The sequence below is a fragment of the Eretmochelys imbricata genome, chromosome 6, assembly GCF_965152235.1.
Source record: "Eretmochelys imbricata isolate rEreImb1 chromosome 6, rEreImb1.hap1, whole genome shotgun sequence".
Lineage (NCBI taxonomy): Eukaryota > Metazoa > Chordata > Testudines > Cheloniidae > Eretmochelys > Eretmochelys imbricata.
Window position 1 is genome coordinate 63,253,679 of NC_135577.1, and position 14,943 is coordinate 63,268,621.

Here is a 14,943-nt window from a genome sequence, read left to right on the forward strand (position 1 = left end):
AAGAGCTTGAGAGACAGAGAGGTGAGTCCAATGTAACCAGTTCCCTTTAGAATTCTATTAAGTGCTGTTGTAGTGTCCATTTACAAGCTCTTGGGTCTTTCTTTACTCTTAATTGACAGGCCCCTAGTTCTTCCTTGTGTATTTCCATCCTCAGTCTGCACTCAGATAGCACAGCATGTGGCCACCAGCTGATACAGTGCTGCTGTAAATTGTCCCAAGGTCTGATTAACCCTGAAGTGGATGCTGGGCTTCTCATGGACATCATGAAACAGCTGCTTTTCAGTGCCAAGATGATGTTTGTAAAAGCCGGAAGGAGCCAGGATCTAGCTTTGTGTGACAGGTAAGTTGCCAGCTGTCCTTTTGGATTCGTTGGAGCTCTTAGCCTTCCTTTAACGAATTAAAGTGGTGGTGAATGGTGCTGGACTAACCTATCTAGAGGCTAGAGAGTGACCTGTTTATCCACAAAATCACTATTGGGAATACTAGACTCTTGGAATAGATGGGAATAAATCTCCCTGACTGTTTAAACTTGCTGCTTTTACTATGGGAGATTTTTTTTTAAGCTTAACATTTTGCTTGTTTTCAGACGCTTGTTTAGTTTAGGCTTTTACAATGGTACTTGTCAGGCATTTGAATTTTATTCCTTCCTGGGGCATCAGTGTAAGGCAGAATAGAGTGGGAAGTGCAATGCAAGGGGTCCCAGCTGTTCAGGTAAATGTACCACAAAACCAGACTTGACAGTACTGGTTAGTGTTTCCACAGGCTGTATTAGCCAGTCTGGTTGAATGAGAAGTAGCTAGCCGGAGCAGCAAAATGGCTCTAGGACAGTGCATTAAGGAAGGGAAGTAGAGTTAGAGTACCAGAGACAAATTTGGAAGTACCAGTTGTTGGGAATCACCAATGTAAAAGATACTACAGGCATAAGGGCTTTGAAGATCCTTGCTAATGAGCCTTAGAGTATAGTGATATGCTGTGTGTGCACGTGCCCACTCACTTCATTCCTGCTTCCTTCCGAACAGTTACATCAGCAAGGTGGATGTGCTGAATATTTTAGTTGCTGCTGCCTATCGCCATGTACCATCTTTGGATCAGATTCTGCAGCCTGCAGCAGTAACGAGGCTAAGGAATCGGCTTTTGGAAGCAGAATACTATCAGTTAGCTGTTGAGGTAACAATAACGGGGGGATGAAGGTGTTAACCCCCCCCCCCTTTTTTTTAAATCGTCTTAGATGGCTTGCTTTCCCCACTGAACTTAATTTATGTGATCTCTGATATTAAAGTACAATGGGATGTGATTAAAAAAGGAAAAACTTAGGAAATATTTTCAGATGCTCAGTTTAACAGTGAGCTGCATTCTGCTTGGGAACAGTCTGCCAAGGGGAGTGATGTGAACCCCATCATTTCATCCAATTCCAATTAGGACAGGCAAAAAACTAAAAATGCACCGTCAGGAACAACCTTGCATTGGTAGGGGAGTTAGGACATTCAGCCTAATAGATCTTTCTTTTCTGTGATTTGATTTGTACTTAAGGACTCTCAGAGGCCTGCTAGGACGGACAACTTTGAAAAACATTCACTTATGAGACAATGATAAACCTTGACAGCTCATCTGGTCATATGGCTTATCTTCTGCATTTTGCCTCCCTACCCCCTTGATTTCATAAGCCTCTGGTTGTGGCATCACAATTATTATGAAGAGGATTATGATGACACAAACAGGATTAGGATTTCTAGTAGGGAATAAGCAGCATGAGCAGATGAACTGTTAAACAAAAATGGTTTCTGTTTACATGCAAACATCTCTGCTAAAGAAACTGTGGGATGAAGTTTTCTATCAGCAGATTTGTGTGAAATGAATGTTGCCAAAATGTTTCCATGAAGCATCAGCAAGTCTATAAACAGAAAACCACTAACACTTCATATCACTTTCTAAACCACAAACCTGTTTAGTGTTGTTCTGTTCTTGTAATAAAACTATATAAAATCTACTATGAAGGGGAAAATTACTTTACCTTTATGAATGTAAAAACTGTTGGATTGAACTATCCTTGACCGGTGATTGATTAAACTCTTCCATTACATTTGCAATCGGAAAATCCTTCCATAATCAGAGTTTTTGTGGGTAGTTCAGTAGCTAGTATTTAAGGTCACTAATGTGGAACTGATAAAGGCATTTCTTAGTGTACAAGAAGACATTTCTTCTTTGGGCAATGGAAGGTCCCTGATTTAGATTAGGAGTGTAATTATCTGCTTCTCCTGTGCTGTCTCTGTATTATGTACTACTAACTAATGCTTTGGGGTTTAGGTTTCTACAAAGACCGGGCTGGATCCAGGTGGCGCATGGCATGCCTGGGGTATGGCTTGCCTTAAAGCTGGGAACTTAAGTTCAGCAAGAGAGAAATTCAGCCGATGCTTAAAGCCACCCTTTGATCTGAACCAGTTGAATCATGGCTCAAGGCTAGTCCAAGATGTGATACAATATCTGGAGTCCACTGTGAAACCCATACTCCTGGTGGTAAGAGGCTATTCTACCTGTTCTGGAGAACTGTACCAAAACTGTCAAAGTCCTGAGGCTTTGGCACAGTTCTTTAGGAAGAACAGGATTCAACCGAGGGAGAGGGGACATCCATAGCATATTATAGGGGTTAATGCTGGAGTAGTATTTTGCGGCTGCTTTTGTCTTTTTGACATGATTTGCATGTGGAGCAGATGGTGTGAGGATTTGCACCACAAATACTGAAGCCTGTGCAGAAGCCCCACTGGCTGCACCCTCCAGTCAGTGACTGAGAGCAGAATGATGGGATTCTGTTTGTGTAGTGTTGTGCCCAGTAAATGGGGAAGAAGCTCATCTTTTGAAGGTTATGCAGTAATGCAGAAGCACATCTGACTGCTCTTTGGAGGCCAGTGTGAAATGGGGTGGAGGTCTCAGTCTAGTTCTTAATGAACTGGTGTCCATGTCACTATGTATCAGAAGTGGCACTAATTTCCCCCCTTGTTGATCTCAGTTAGAGGCAGCAAGGATTGTATGAGTCCTAGAAGAGACACTCCTCTTTCCTTCGACCATCACTGGTGCAGCCCTTCCAAATTAACTTATGGTACTGTGACAAAGGTCATTATTAAGAAGCGAGCATTTTTGGTATCAATTCTGTGTTGTGTGGCTGGAGAACTTTAGTTTCCCAGACTCACAATTCAGAATCTGCTGCCAGCACTAGATTTGCTTTAACACCACCACCACCAAAAAACCCTTATCCATTGCAGGTGGAAGTTCAGTCTCTTTTGATTGGCACTGATTTTGTAATTAAACCAACTTTTTATATTTTTATTACAGAGCATACAAAGTGTCTTTATGAAGAGACTAAGTTCCATCCATCTGTACAATGTGATGTCGTATCTCTTTTGTCAAGAACTTCTGATAGTCATGTAATAGTTGAGGGTGAAACTTGAGACGTCAGAACCTCCAGATTGAAAACGTTCCTTTTAGAATGTATATAGTTTGAGTTTACTGTAAGCTATAATTAGGTACTAACTAAAATTCAGGCCCCAATTGAAGCTTTGAATTTTTAAGTAAACTGCTATCCCAAGAGGGCTTCCCCCTATGATTATATTTGTTCTCCTAAAATTTCTGGTCTTCAGCAAATATGCATTTTAGTCTCTGACTTGCTGTTTTATCAGAAGTCTCTATCAGCAGTGGAAATATCTTTAAAAAAACAAACCTCCTATAAGGACCCATTCATGTTGGGAACAGAACCACAGTAGCTACAGTCATGTTTAAGCATCATTGCTGCTAGCAAGGTTTGAATACAGTTTCCCTATCCAGTAATATGGCTGGAGTTTCATCCCATGTATATCACAGTAGAAAAAGAGAGGCGGTTGGCTGATACGCACTAACCCCAGGGAGACTCTGCAGAATAGTCTTCCTGTTAATCGTTCCTGGACAGTCCCATGTCATTGATTCTCTGTCTTAATAGCAGGATGATGACTACTTTGCCACATTGAGAGACCTGGAAGCAACCCTGAGGACACGAAGCCTGTCTCTGGAGATGATGTCCGAAGGGAAGATCCAACACAACAGCTACTATCAGGAGTGCTTGTTCTATTTACACACTTATGGCACCAACCTAGCAATCATTAGCTTCTACATGAGACATGACTGCATGCGAGAAGCACTTCTGCATTTGTTAAATAAGGTGAGTAAAGAATTCTGCTGGCAGTGTCAGAATCTGCTCTTGTATCATCTAAATTGGAGATCTGAAAGCATTAGGAGGACTTCTCCCTTCCAAGCAAATCCAAGATGGTGACCAGGATAATACAGTATATATAATGACTGAATTCAAAATCCAGCGTGCTCTATTTCCTCTGAGCTTTCACTATTTATGTTCTCATTGTCCAGTCTCTCTGTGGATTTATTCCAAATGACTGAACATCTGTGTCATGTAGAACATTAACCAGCACTGTTCCATCTTGAAATTATTATTGCCCCATCCCCTTGCCAAAGTAGGGAAGGCTAGAGAAGAGAGCCATTCTCTGTTCTCCTGCAGTACTATCAATCCACCAGCTCTTAACAACATGAAAGCTACTGAAAAATACTTAAAACTTCTAGAGTGTGTGGGATTTTAGCTGGTTCGTTGGCCTATTAGAATTGAAATACATTTGATGTAGAACATACTGATTGACATACCTAACTCCATTATCCCCAATCTGTTAACTGGCTTATTAATAGGTAATTGTTTAAGTGGCCTTATCAGCTCTGGTTTCTCTTTATTATCATCAGTGTGATTGCTGTAGTTAGAATTGAGAAAGTCCTTTCAAAGCCCTTATTCTCAGTTACCTTTTGAACATATCCTTTTTGTTCTTAGCTTAGAAGTGAATTGTTTTTTGTTTTGTTTTTTAAAGAAAATCTGCTTGCTTTTGAGTGCCCAGTGGTGCACAAGCAGTTTTCCACCAGTAAAATTTTTCAGGTAATTCAAAACAATTTTAGCTTGAAAACTTCCTACCGCAACTTGGACAGAGAGACTTCAAATGGCAGTTCTCACTTTCCGGTTCTCTTACAGCAGTGCAAGGTTGTTTTGGTGCTGAGGCTCTCACCACTGCAGGGGAAGGATTCCACTGAAAAGTTAACCTGTTTCCACCAAATGTATTTTTTGTTGAAACATTTCTGTGCATACTGGGTTCTGTAACTTGTGCTGTGCAGTGGTTTTTAAAAAAAATAGCAAACCCAGTCACTACCCTGAATGCAGTGATTAAACAACATGGTAGCACCCCTTTAAAAAACAGTTCAAAGCCAGCAATTTGCTGGGTGCCTGCCTGTGCTCAGAATGTAGGGTTAACCTCTCTGTCACTGGTATTCCCTTCAGTAGCAAGAGAAAAGCCAATTCCTGCAGCTGATTCACCTCAAGCTCCCTTCTTCCCACTGTAGGAGAGCCCACCGGAAGTGTTCATTGAAGGGATCTTTGTCCCAAGTTATAAAAGTGGGAAACTGCACATGTTGGAGAACTTGCTGGAAACCATTGATCCAAGTCTGGAGAGCTGGGGCATCTACCTGATTGCAGCCTGCAAACACTTGCAGAAAAAGAACTACTACCACATTCTGTATGAACTGCAGCAGTTTATGAAGGTAAGGGTGGGGTGTGTGGCCCCCCCTTTATTGCTGAAATAGTGAATAGTATCACTCTATTCAGCAGTTTTACTTGGGTGTTAAACTCTGTGCCTTGGTCACGTTATGTTTTCTGTGAATTCCCTGGGATGCTCCGATGAAGTGAGCTGTAGCTCACGAAAGCTTATGCTCAACTGAATTTGTTAGTCTCTAAGGTGCCACAAGTCCTCCTTTTCTTTTTAAGTGAGAGAGTAACTGCAGAGTCCATGTCTGCAGTTGTTTCCTGTTTCGCATTTTCTAACTGAAGTCCTTGTGCTTTGCGGATACATAGTATGTCTTTTGCTTGCTTACTTTTTATTGAATATAAGCTGGTAGGAACTTTTCTGATCTTAGGAAGACTCCAGGCAATACTGTCTATTCATATCTGCTGTGCTTATTGTCATGAATCTGGTCTTGTTGCACTATCTTATCTGTTGCTTTAATTGTATGTCCTCTTAGGGAACCATAATGTTTGCTTTGTGTGAGCATTTTAGTACCAACAGTCAAAGTAGCTCTGAAGATGTTCTGCCTATGGATGCTCTCAGTCTTCTCCGCTTCTGAGATTCTTATAGTGTTTCTCAACATCATAGGTCTTAGCCTTGTTGTCAAATGATCCCCCTTTTAAAAGTTCATTACTTGTTTGTTCAAGGATCATGTCCGTGCTGCCATGACCTGCATTAGATTCTTCACTCACAAGGCAAAGTCTTACACAGAGCTGGGAGGCCAACAGAAATGGCTCCTGAAGGTCAAGGACCACCTCAAAATCTACCTGCAGGAGGTTTCAAGGAGTTCCGGAAGGAAAAAAGCTGCTTGCACTTTTCGGAAGAAAATGACAGCCACTGATGTATCAAGGTATCTGCAAAACAGGAAATGAAGTTCTGGGAATGAGGTTGCACTTGAGACTTGTCTTGATGAGGAAAACTGGTTGAGTTTAGGTTGGGCTTAGCTCACATACTCTAGCTAAACCCAGGCCAAAATTGACCTTTTTCCTACTGTGGTATACGGGAAGCACCGCTCTTCCTGGTCAAGACAAGTCTCAAGTGACAGAATGTCAGTCCCTGTACCATCTACCCTCCTGTATGTAGGCAAAACCGATATGGGCATAGTCTATACAATTTACATTTTGTTTGCTAAACTTATTACCTGTATAGTAGCAGAGCTAGATGCGAGCCTTAGAAGTAAGAGTTAGATGGTTAACTGAATTTCCAAACTTTAAAATGTTGTTAGAAGTTTAGTCCTCTGTTTCTAACTTTTGGGGTGTCTATAACTACAGTTTTCTTAAGGTTTATTTTCATCTAAAGTTACTGAAACTTTTTCACACTTGGCTGCAGCTTAATAAAAATTAGTCTTTTTGTGTGTGTCTGGGAGTTGTTGTTAGAGATCCACAGCTGGTCGGTGTGTGTAACGCTGAACTTCACGTGAGCACTCGTAATGCATGTTTCCTATGCAGTTCAGGAGGGCACTTCAGTGCTGCAGATGGGGTGAGACAGAAGGAGCTAACGTTAATATTACTGTATGCCCAAGTCAAACAGCAGCTAAAATAGCCATTTTTAATTTTGTTAGAGACACATCTACCTTTTGAGACACTTTCAGTAATGTAATAATTTGTGGATGGTGCACTTCATTAATAGTTGTGCAAATGCGTCTCTGTACCCAGATAAATGAGAATTTTTTTCCCAATCTAGGCACATCAATACAGTTGAGCTACAGATGGAAGTCACCAAGTTCCTGCATCGGTGTGAGAGTTCAGGGACCTCTCAGATAACTGGCTCAACCTTGCCCACTCTCTTTGGAAACAATCACATGAAGATGGATGTAGCTGGCAAGGTACTAGCTGCTATTTAAAACATAACATTTGCTGCCTTAACTTGACCTGCTCTGTGGATTAAAGGATGATTTGGGGGCCTGGAGCACTCATCTGGACTCTCAAATAATACATAAGGTACTTTCCAGTTATAGCTCTCAGTGCATTTTAAAGGTAGGTAAGTATCCTTATCCTTATGTTACAGGTGGAGAGAAGTTTAAGTAACTTGACTACCATGGGGCACCTGACAACAGAACTCATGTCTTTGCCTCTCCCTCTCTGGATCATGCTGCCTCCCATTGTTAGAGACGCTTCTTAACAAGGCGGTAAATTGCCTTTTGGCAAACGGTATTGCAGTGCTGAACTCAGGCAAGAGGCAGTAAAATACCTGGGCTACTTTGTACAAGTGACTTCATTTCCTTGTGAGTTTTCTACACATAACCAAATGGGAATGTCTCACTTTCACCTATGTCTAATGTTGGAAATTTCTTCACAGGTCATGCTGGAAGGGAAGAACATTGAAGAAGGTTTTGGAATTGCATTCAGAGTCCTCCAGGTATGGAAAACCTAAGAAGTTGCTGCATGTAAGGTTGATCTCACTCCTGTAAAGCACCACTGTTTATTATCAGACCCTTTGCATCAAGTGGGGAAAACACAAGTTTCAGATCAGTCCCCATGTTTGTGTAAAATACAGACCAATCAATTATGTAGGTTCTAAACCTCCATGCATTGTCAGGGACCCCTCTCCGCCCTGGAAATGAACTGCCTGGCCAGCTTTTAGTTTAGAGAGTCACTGACGTCAACTTCCAGATCCAGTTAAGCTGGGGGAGGCTGTGAGTGTGTGAGGGAGTAGAGCTTAATTTTCAAGGTTCCCCTGTCTGTGTCTCAGTGTCATGCTGGCAGTTCTGAAATCTCTAGATCAGCCAGAAGGCTGTCTTGCTGTGCATCTGAATAAATTGGTGCCCGCTCATCCACTGAAGGAGAGGAGATTAGAGAGGGGGCACCCTGATGGGAGAGAACAAGTGAAGGAAGGGGCTCCATGCACCATATGAAGAGGAAAACTAGGGCACTGCCTGCTCTCCTGAGAGATGGGTCTGGTCTCTTCAGAGCCAATTAACTTGCCTCCTTGTTCATCCACAGAGTTAGCAATGCATTCCCTTCCTCCCTGCTGCTCTGCCAGAGTAACCAAGCAGCGTTCTCCACTGCCTTGCACCTTCTTCAGTCATTCACCCTGTGCAAAGTGCTACCCCAGGTATGAATGGAGAATTCAGATTTGGTAGCATTTGACACCCACTCTGCACAGGTGTCAGTGACTGCACAGGATATGGAGGCAGTGAAGAAACAGGCCCAGAGCTGGCACAATGCTATTCCCAGAGCCTGCTCATCCAGGGAGCAGGAAGTATTTAATTGGAAACTGTTCTTTTGGAAATGTGTCTCTCCAGCATGTGTGGATGGCTGAGGCTGAGATACTTGCCAGCCTGGTACTAGTAGCCCAGGTGCTTAGCTGAGAAGGACCCACATTAGTAACTTGGTGGGAGTGCAAGGGGAGAGTCTGCCTTGCATGGAGTGGAACAGACTGCAGCTGCCCAGATTTTCAGTGCAGAGGAGTGGCCTCTGGAGACTAGGGTCCCACTGTGATCTGAGTGACCTGGCCTTCACAAGCAAAGTGACATGCTGGCCCTCTTGCCCTGAGGGCTGTACTTCTGTATGGAAAATGAGGGTGGCAATGGGCTGTGTTTTAGAGCAGTGTGGACTGTACTTGAGCCACATTCTTTTCTTCTAGCAGCACAGTGCTCCTCCTCTGGGCAGGCTTGGTAGAATCTGCCATGACTGAACATGCTGCTTTGATGCTTTCCATTTTCCCACTTCAGGATTTCCAGCTGGAGGCTGCAGCTGTGTACAGTAAAGTGGCCAAGGTGCTGGTGAAGCAGCAGAACTACAGTGAGATCCGGCAGCTCCTTAAATGCGTCAATGAGTCTGGAGTTGCAGCCAAAAATGATGGGGATATCATCATCCTAAACTGCCTGGATGAGTTTAAGGATATCCCCTCTGAGGTAATGCTGCCCCCATAGCACCGTCTTCTGAGGTGGGATAGTCTAGAAAGGGGACAGTCCCTTGCCTCTCAGCATCCATACCATGCATTGAGACATGCTGTCAACCTCTTCTGGCCCCTTATTTTACATGTTCTATCTCCAGAGAAATCAGTTTGCATCTGCAAAGGGAAATGGCTATTTGGGGGGTGTGATTGTCTAGCTACAGGGTCCTTTCCCTCAAATCTCCCAGCAAGGTGCTGTGCAAGTGGCATGCAGGAGAGATCCTTCTACCCAGTGGGATCCTCCCTTACGTTGCTGTTTGGGATGAGGAGGAGTGTCTTTCCATGAAGATCCCTTGCTGGTAGAGAGAGCACATGGAGGAGGGAGCACAGCCATGTGTGCCCTCAAGAATTGCTGCCTGTATAGGAAGCCACCCGTTAAGATTGCCCTGCCCATCACAAAGCCTTTACATTGCTCTGTGTGTGTGGGGCGTGGAGGTAGGGAACCCGAAAGACCTCCATGAAGCTACCACTGCGTAGAGGGGGGCAGGAAGTCCTAATGAGGAAAAGCTGCCCTCATGGAGTTCCTTGAAGACACGACACTGGTTTTGGGACAGGAGGTAAGCTGCAGTAAAAGGGAAGATTTGGGCTTAGTACCCGGCGCCTCAGGAACTGGGACAGTGGATGGCTGAGATGATTTAAACACCTTGCTGTAATTTCATCTGTGCAATGTTTTAATCTGTTAGGCTATAAAACTATAATGGTTTGCAATCTACAGTCCTCTAATTGTCACCTGCTTTTCCCCTTTGGGGTATAGGATCTGGACAATCTGATCCAGGATATGGACAGCGACGAAAACAAGGTGAGTAAAGTGTAATGGGAAACCCTTAGCTTGCTGTGGGAACGCTATGCCTAGAAACCAAAGCTTCTCAAGATTGAGCTTAGATACCTTGTAAGTGCCTGATCTCATCTCTTCTCCCCAACACTGGGAGTGAAGTGTACCCAAAAGCTAGAGACCCTTAGGTCTCTGAGAGCTACTGTGTGGGACTTAAAAGCAATGCAAAGATTCAGTTGGTTCTTTTTGGTTCTTCCTACCTATTTTCTCATAGGTGCACTTAATTTCCCATGGCAGCAGGCAGATGATGGGGATCTCTGTGCATCTAGGGAGACCAGCATTGAGCTCATTATTATTCCAGTGTTATATTATTGCCATTGTGGTAGGCGCACACCGTCCTTTATCTGATCAATTTGGTAATTTCTCTTCTTTGTAGACTATGCTAAGACTGAAATACATGGCTTCTGTTAATTATATACACTGCACTTCTCTACTGTCTTCAGTATAAGGCTCTCAAATCATTTTACATTCACAAATGGATAAATAGATTCTATTCCCATTTTACAGATGGAAAAACTGAGGCCCAGAGGTCACATGACTTTCCAGGGTCACATTCAAACCAGTGGCAAAGCTGGGACTTGACTCAAAGAGTCCTGATTCCCACTCTCCTGCTCTGACCACCAGACACGCTGTTCTGAGAAATTAGATTTGATTTCTGTCACTGCATTAAGTTCAATGCTACAGTGACCCTAATGTGAGCTTTTGAAAGAACTAGGCCATGGGCAGAATGCCTCTGTGAATCTTTGCTGTTCAGATATGGAGGTTTTCAAGCATGAACTACACATGCAAGAATCCTGATTTTTGGTTCCATGATGATCAGCATCCAAAGAAGTTCTAAAAGCCAGTGACAGAGGCTTACATTTTAAAAAGTCTAATGCACTGGCCCTTTGTAGTACACTTCTTATAGCAGAACCTGGCCTGTGCTACATCCTATCCTCTGCATCACAATGCACACCCTCTCTAAATAGTACTGCCTACTGAACTAGATTTCCCAATGAGCCCTCACCTCTACCTGTGTGTTAGAACTCAGTCTGGGAGGCTGTGGTGAACAACCACTTTTCTTTATTGCTTCAGATCCAAGCCTACCTGATGTGCAACAAGCTGCGTTCTGCCTACCTGGTCTCCGTGAGACAAGAGAATACCAGAGCCGTGCAGCTGGTGCAGCATGTGCGGCAGTTGGCCGAGAACAGCGGGGAAGATGTTGTGCAAGCCATCTGTGCCCAGTGGCTTTCAGTGCACCAGCCCAAACAAAAAAGCAGGTTCACCCAGACCACTAGGAAATAACTACCAGGCACCAGCATCCATAAAGGGAAGACTTCATACGGCACAGAGAAGAGCCGCTCGGTGATCCCTCAGCGAGAGCGAAGTGGCAAGCAGGAGCCGCTCGGGTGCCTGTAGCTAAAGGGAAGGAATACAAGTGCCAACCCTGTGTTCTGCTGACCGACAAGCTATATCTCAGGGTGTTTCCTGTGTGTTTTAAACCTGAACAAGCAAGACTAAGGATTATGGAGAAACGCACTTTTCTCCCCTTTCCAAGAGGCATTGCACTCTTTTTTGCCATGGGTTTGTTTTAACCCAGTAAACCTGTGTATAGTTGATGACCAAATCCCATCCCATCCCAGCTCAGTGTACGTTGAAACATAAATCTCTTTGATTTCTATTAGCCAGAGCCGTTTTATAATGAATCTATCATTGCAATGGTCGAAGAGTTTTGTTTCCATTTACGTAGACTTGGGACTGAACTTTTGAGGTGACTTTTTAAAGATCTCTACTAATTATCACTAAGTTTTTTACACTAGCACAGTATGTGCAAATCCTTTAGTTGGTTTGAAAGGCAATGGCTGGTTGTATATGGCAGGTGTCTCTATGCTGAAATCACTGACAAGTGTTTGCCTGCTGCTTGGGCCCTTGGATGGATGGATGGATGGATGGATGGATGGATGGATGTAATTTGAACGGGATGCAGTACAAAGGGGAAAAGCTTGAAATAGGATAAGAATGTCTGTGAGAATTGTTTTACCTCTTGCTTCCCTAGTTTAATCCACTAAGTGGATTAAACTGCTGTGATACAACTGTCATTGGATAGTCGCAAGGACTCTTATGTCCCTTTCCATAGTGTAAACAAGCTGAGCTATACACCCCTTGCACTATAGGGAAAGCACCTTCCTTTTATAAAAGGGTTAAAATGGTGAAATTTAATCACACAGCAAAGTCATAGACTGCTGAACCATGCAATGAGTGTCCTTACCAAAGCAATCTTTCCCCTTCTGACAAAGTGAAACATTTTGGACTGAATTGTTATATACTTTAAAATAAAACAACCACCACCCATTTGTTCCTGGGGTGAAAAAATGGCTCAGACTGTCTGGAATACACTGGGGACTGGCAGGCAACAGGCATCCTTTAACTCAAGTGATGTCCCTGTATTAGTTGCTGCTGCACAGAATCTCTTTCCCCAGTTGTCTGCTGCTGACTAGAAACAGACCAAAAGCCACGCTCCCCTGGTCTACTTCTTTTAACAGCATGTTTCTCTGGTGGAAAGTGATTCTGTTCAGGGGCATTTGGATTTGGCTACTGCTTCTCTGCAGCTGATAATCAGAGAAGAGGGAAAAGTAGGAAGGAGAAACAGGCAGCAGAGAATGGAAGAAGCAGAAATGAGTGATGGTTTAAAAAGAAGTTCCTTAACTTTGGCAGCCCACAACATGCTTGTAGTGCAATGGATGTAGACTGCTAACATTTAGAGATGGGCAACTCAATTTCCCTTTCAGTAGCTCCCAGTGTATTACAGTCAGCTGGCTCGCTTACAGCCAAATGAAATCTATAAAGATGTTTAGTTTCTGGAAGTGTAATATAACTAATTCCATTGTACAAGGTAAGCTAAGCAGGCAAATAGAGTCCTTGTGATAGACTACAGACCTCCAATGAGATGAAAAGGACGTGGTTGACCTCATTTTGAGTGTTTCATGACCACTGTCCCACTGACTCAAACTTCTCTCCCTGCTGGAGATAATTAGCTCATTGGATCTGGGGTTAGAAATAGCTCCGATCTTAGAATCAGGGATGACCACACTTAGCTTCCAGAATCTCCTGATCCCATTAGTAAGGGTAATAAAAGCTGCTTTTATTGTCTCAGCCAGACAGAACCGGCCTTGCAGTGTGCTCCAGGGGTTAGGCTTGTCTTGTTGGGTGTGATACTTTTTATGACCTGGGTTGATACCAAATCTATAAATAAATATGGGTAGAGAGGTCTGTACTGTGTGCACTGATGCAGTAAATACCATTCTGTATGCATCTGTGAGAGGAACTTGAACATTATAGAAGGAAAGAATGGTGCCTGCCATGTAGTCCAGCCATTCTTGTGCCTGTCTTTCTGCTTGACTTCTTTGCACTTTATTTTACGCACTTTATCTAATGTTTGTTGCAATTTTGATAGTCCTTAACTTAGAATTCTAAGGATCTTTTTCTTACCAGCAGAACTAGAACTGGAATTTTGGCCCTGATCCTAAAAGACTTGTCACGAGTAGTGCAGTTAATGTTGGGCTTAAAAACCCTAAGCATAAAAATGGATTGAACACTAGTAGTAGTTGAAAGAGCCATTTGTCCATTAACAGTTATAATCTGTTTACAATGAACAAAGGAGAATAAAGTATTATCAGCAAAGGTCACTTGCCCCAGTCCCTCTTTTGTGTATTGCTCTGTTCTTTACCTCTAGCATAGTTGGGTGGCCTCTCCCTCTTCAGCTTTTCTGTTTGAAACTGGTCTGGGTCACCAAACACCTAGGACAGGGGTGGGCAAACTTTTTGGCCCGAGGGCCATATCTGGGTATGGAAATTGTATGGCAGGCCATGACTGCTCATGAAATTGGGGGTTGGGATATGGGAGGGGGTGAGGGCTCCATCTGGGGGTGTGGGCTCTGGGGTGGTATTGGGGGTGCAGGAGGGTGCTCTGGACTGGGACCGGGGGGTTCGGAGGGGGAGGGGGGATCAGGGCTGGGGCAGGGGTCCAGGACACAGGAGGGGGATCAGGGGTCCAGGCGGTGCTTACCTCAAGTAGCTCCCAGAAGCAGTGGCAAGTCCTCCCTCAGGCTCCTGTGTGAAGGCACAGCCAGGCAGCTCTGTGCACTGCCCTGGCTGCAGGCACTGCCCTTGTAGCTCCTATTGGCTGCGGTTCCTGGCCAATGGGAGCTGCAGGGGCAGCGCTTGGGGCAGGGGCAGTGTGTGGAGCCCCCTGGCTGCCCCTATGCATAGGAGCCAGACTGGGGACATGCTGCTGCTTCCAGGAGCCACACGGAGCGGAGCAAGCCCCTGACCCTGCTCCCCGCCTGGAGCACCAGAGCAGGGCAAGTCCTGAACCCCGCTCCCCAGCAGGAGATTGAGGACCGAATTAAAATGTCTGGAGGGCTGGATGCGGCCCCCGGGCCATAGTTTGCTCACTCCTGACCTAAGAAGAAGGCAGTGTAGGATTGTTCCCCAGTAGTGGAGTTCTAAGCCAGGGAACCAGTGCAGAATCGTTTTGTATGCTCTAATCTTCCTAACCTAGTTTAGCTTTAAGTATTTAAATTAGTTGGAAGACTTGTTCCAT

At 44.1% G+C, this 14,943-nt stretch overlaps 1 protein-coding gene across 5 annotated transcripts in view; it reads left to right on the forward strand.

Annotated features, from left to right (window-relative positions):
• Nucleotides 1-12,291, forward strand: part of ZFYVE26 (zinc finger FYVE-type containing 26) — a 68,889-nt gene extending 56,598 nt beyond the window's left edge. For 4 of the 5 annotated variants that reach the window (XM_077818709.1, XM_077818711.1, XM_077818710.1 and 1 more), the window contains 11 exons: nt 120-340; nt 1,020-1,167; nt 2,305-2,514; nt 3,968-4,186; nt 5,416-5,613; nt 6,281-6,483; nt 7,317-7,458; nt 7,932-7,991; nt 9,307-9,489; nt 10,285-10,329; nt 11,437-12,291. In XM_077818709.1, the coding sequence (XP_077674835.1) occupies nt 120-340; nt 1,020-1,167; nt 2,305-2,514; nt 3,968-4,186; nt 5,416-5,613; nt 6,281-6,483; nt 7,317-7,458; nt 7,932-7,991; nt 9,307-9,489; nt 10,285-10,329; nt 11,437-11,646 (1,839 nt within the window). In that variant the 3' untranslated portion in view covers nt 11,647-12,291. The remainder of the gene's footprint in view (nt 1-119; nt 341-1,019; nt 1,168-2,304; nt 2,515-3,967; nt 4,187-5,415; nt 5,614-6,280; nt 6,484-7,316; nt 7,459-7,931; nt 7,992-9,306; nt 9,490-10,284; nt 10,330-11,436) is intronic. The other variant, XM_077818712.1, reaches the window with a different exon arrangement.
• Nucleotides 12,292-14,943: the final 2,652 nt, after the last annotated feature.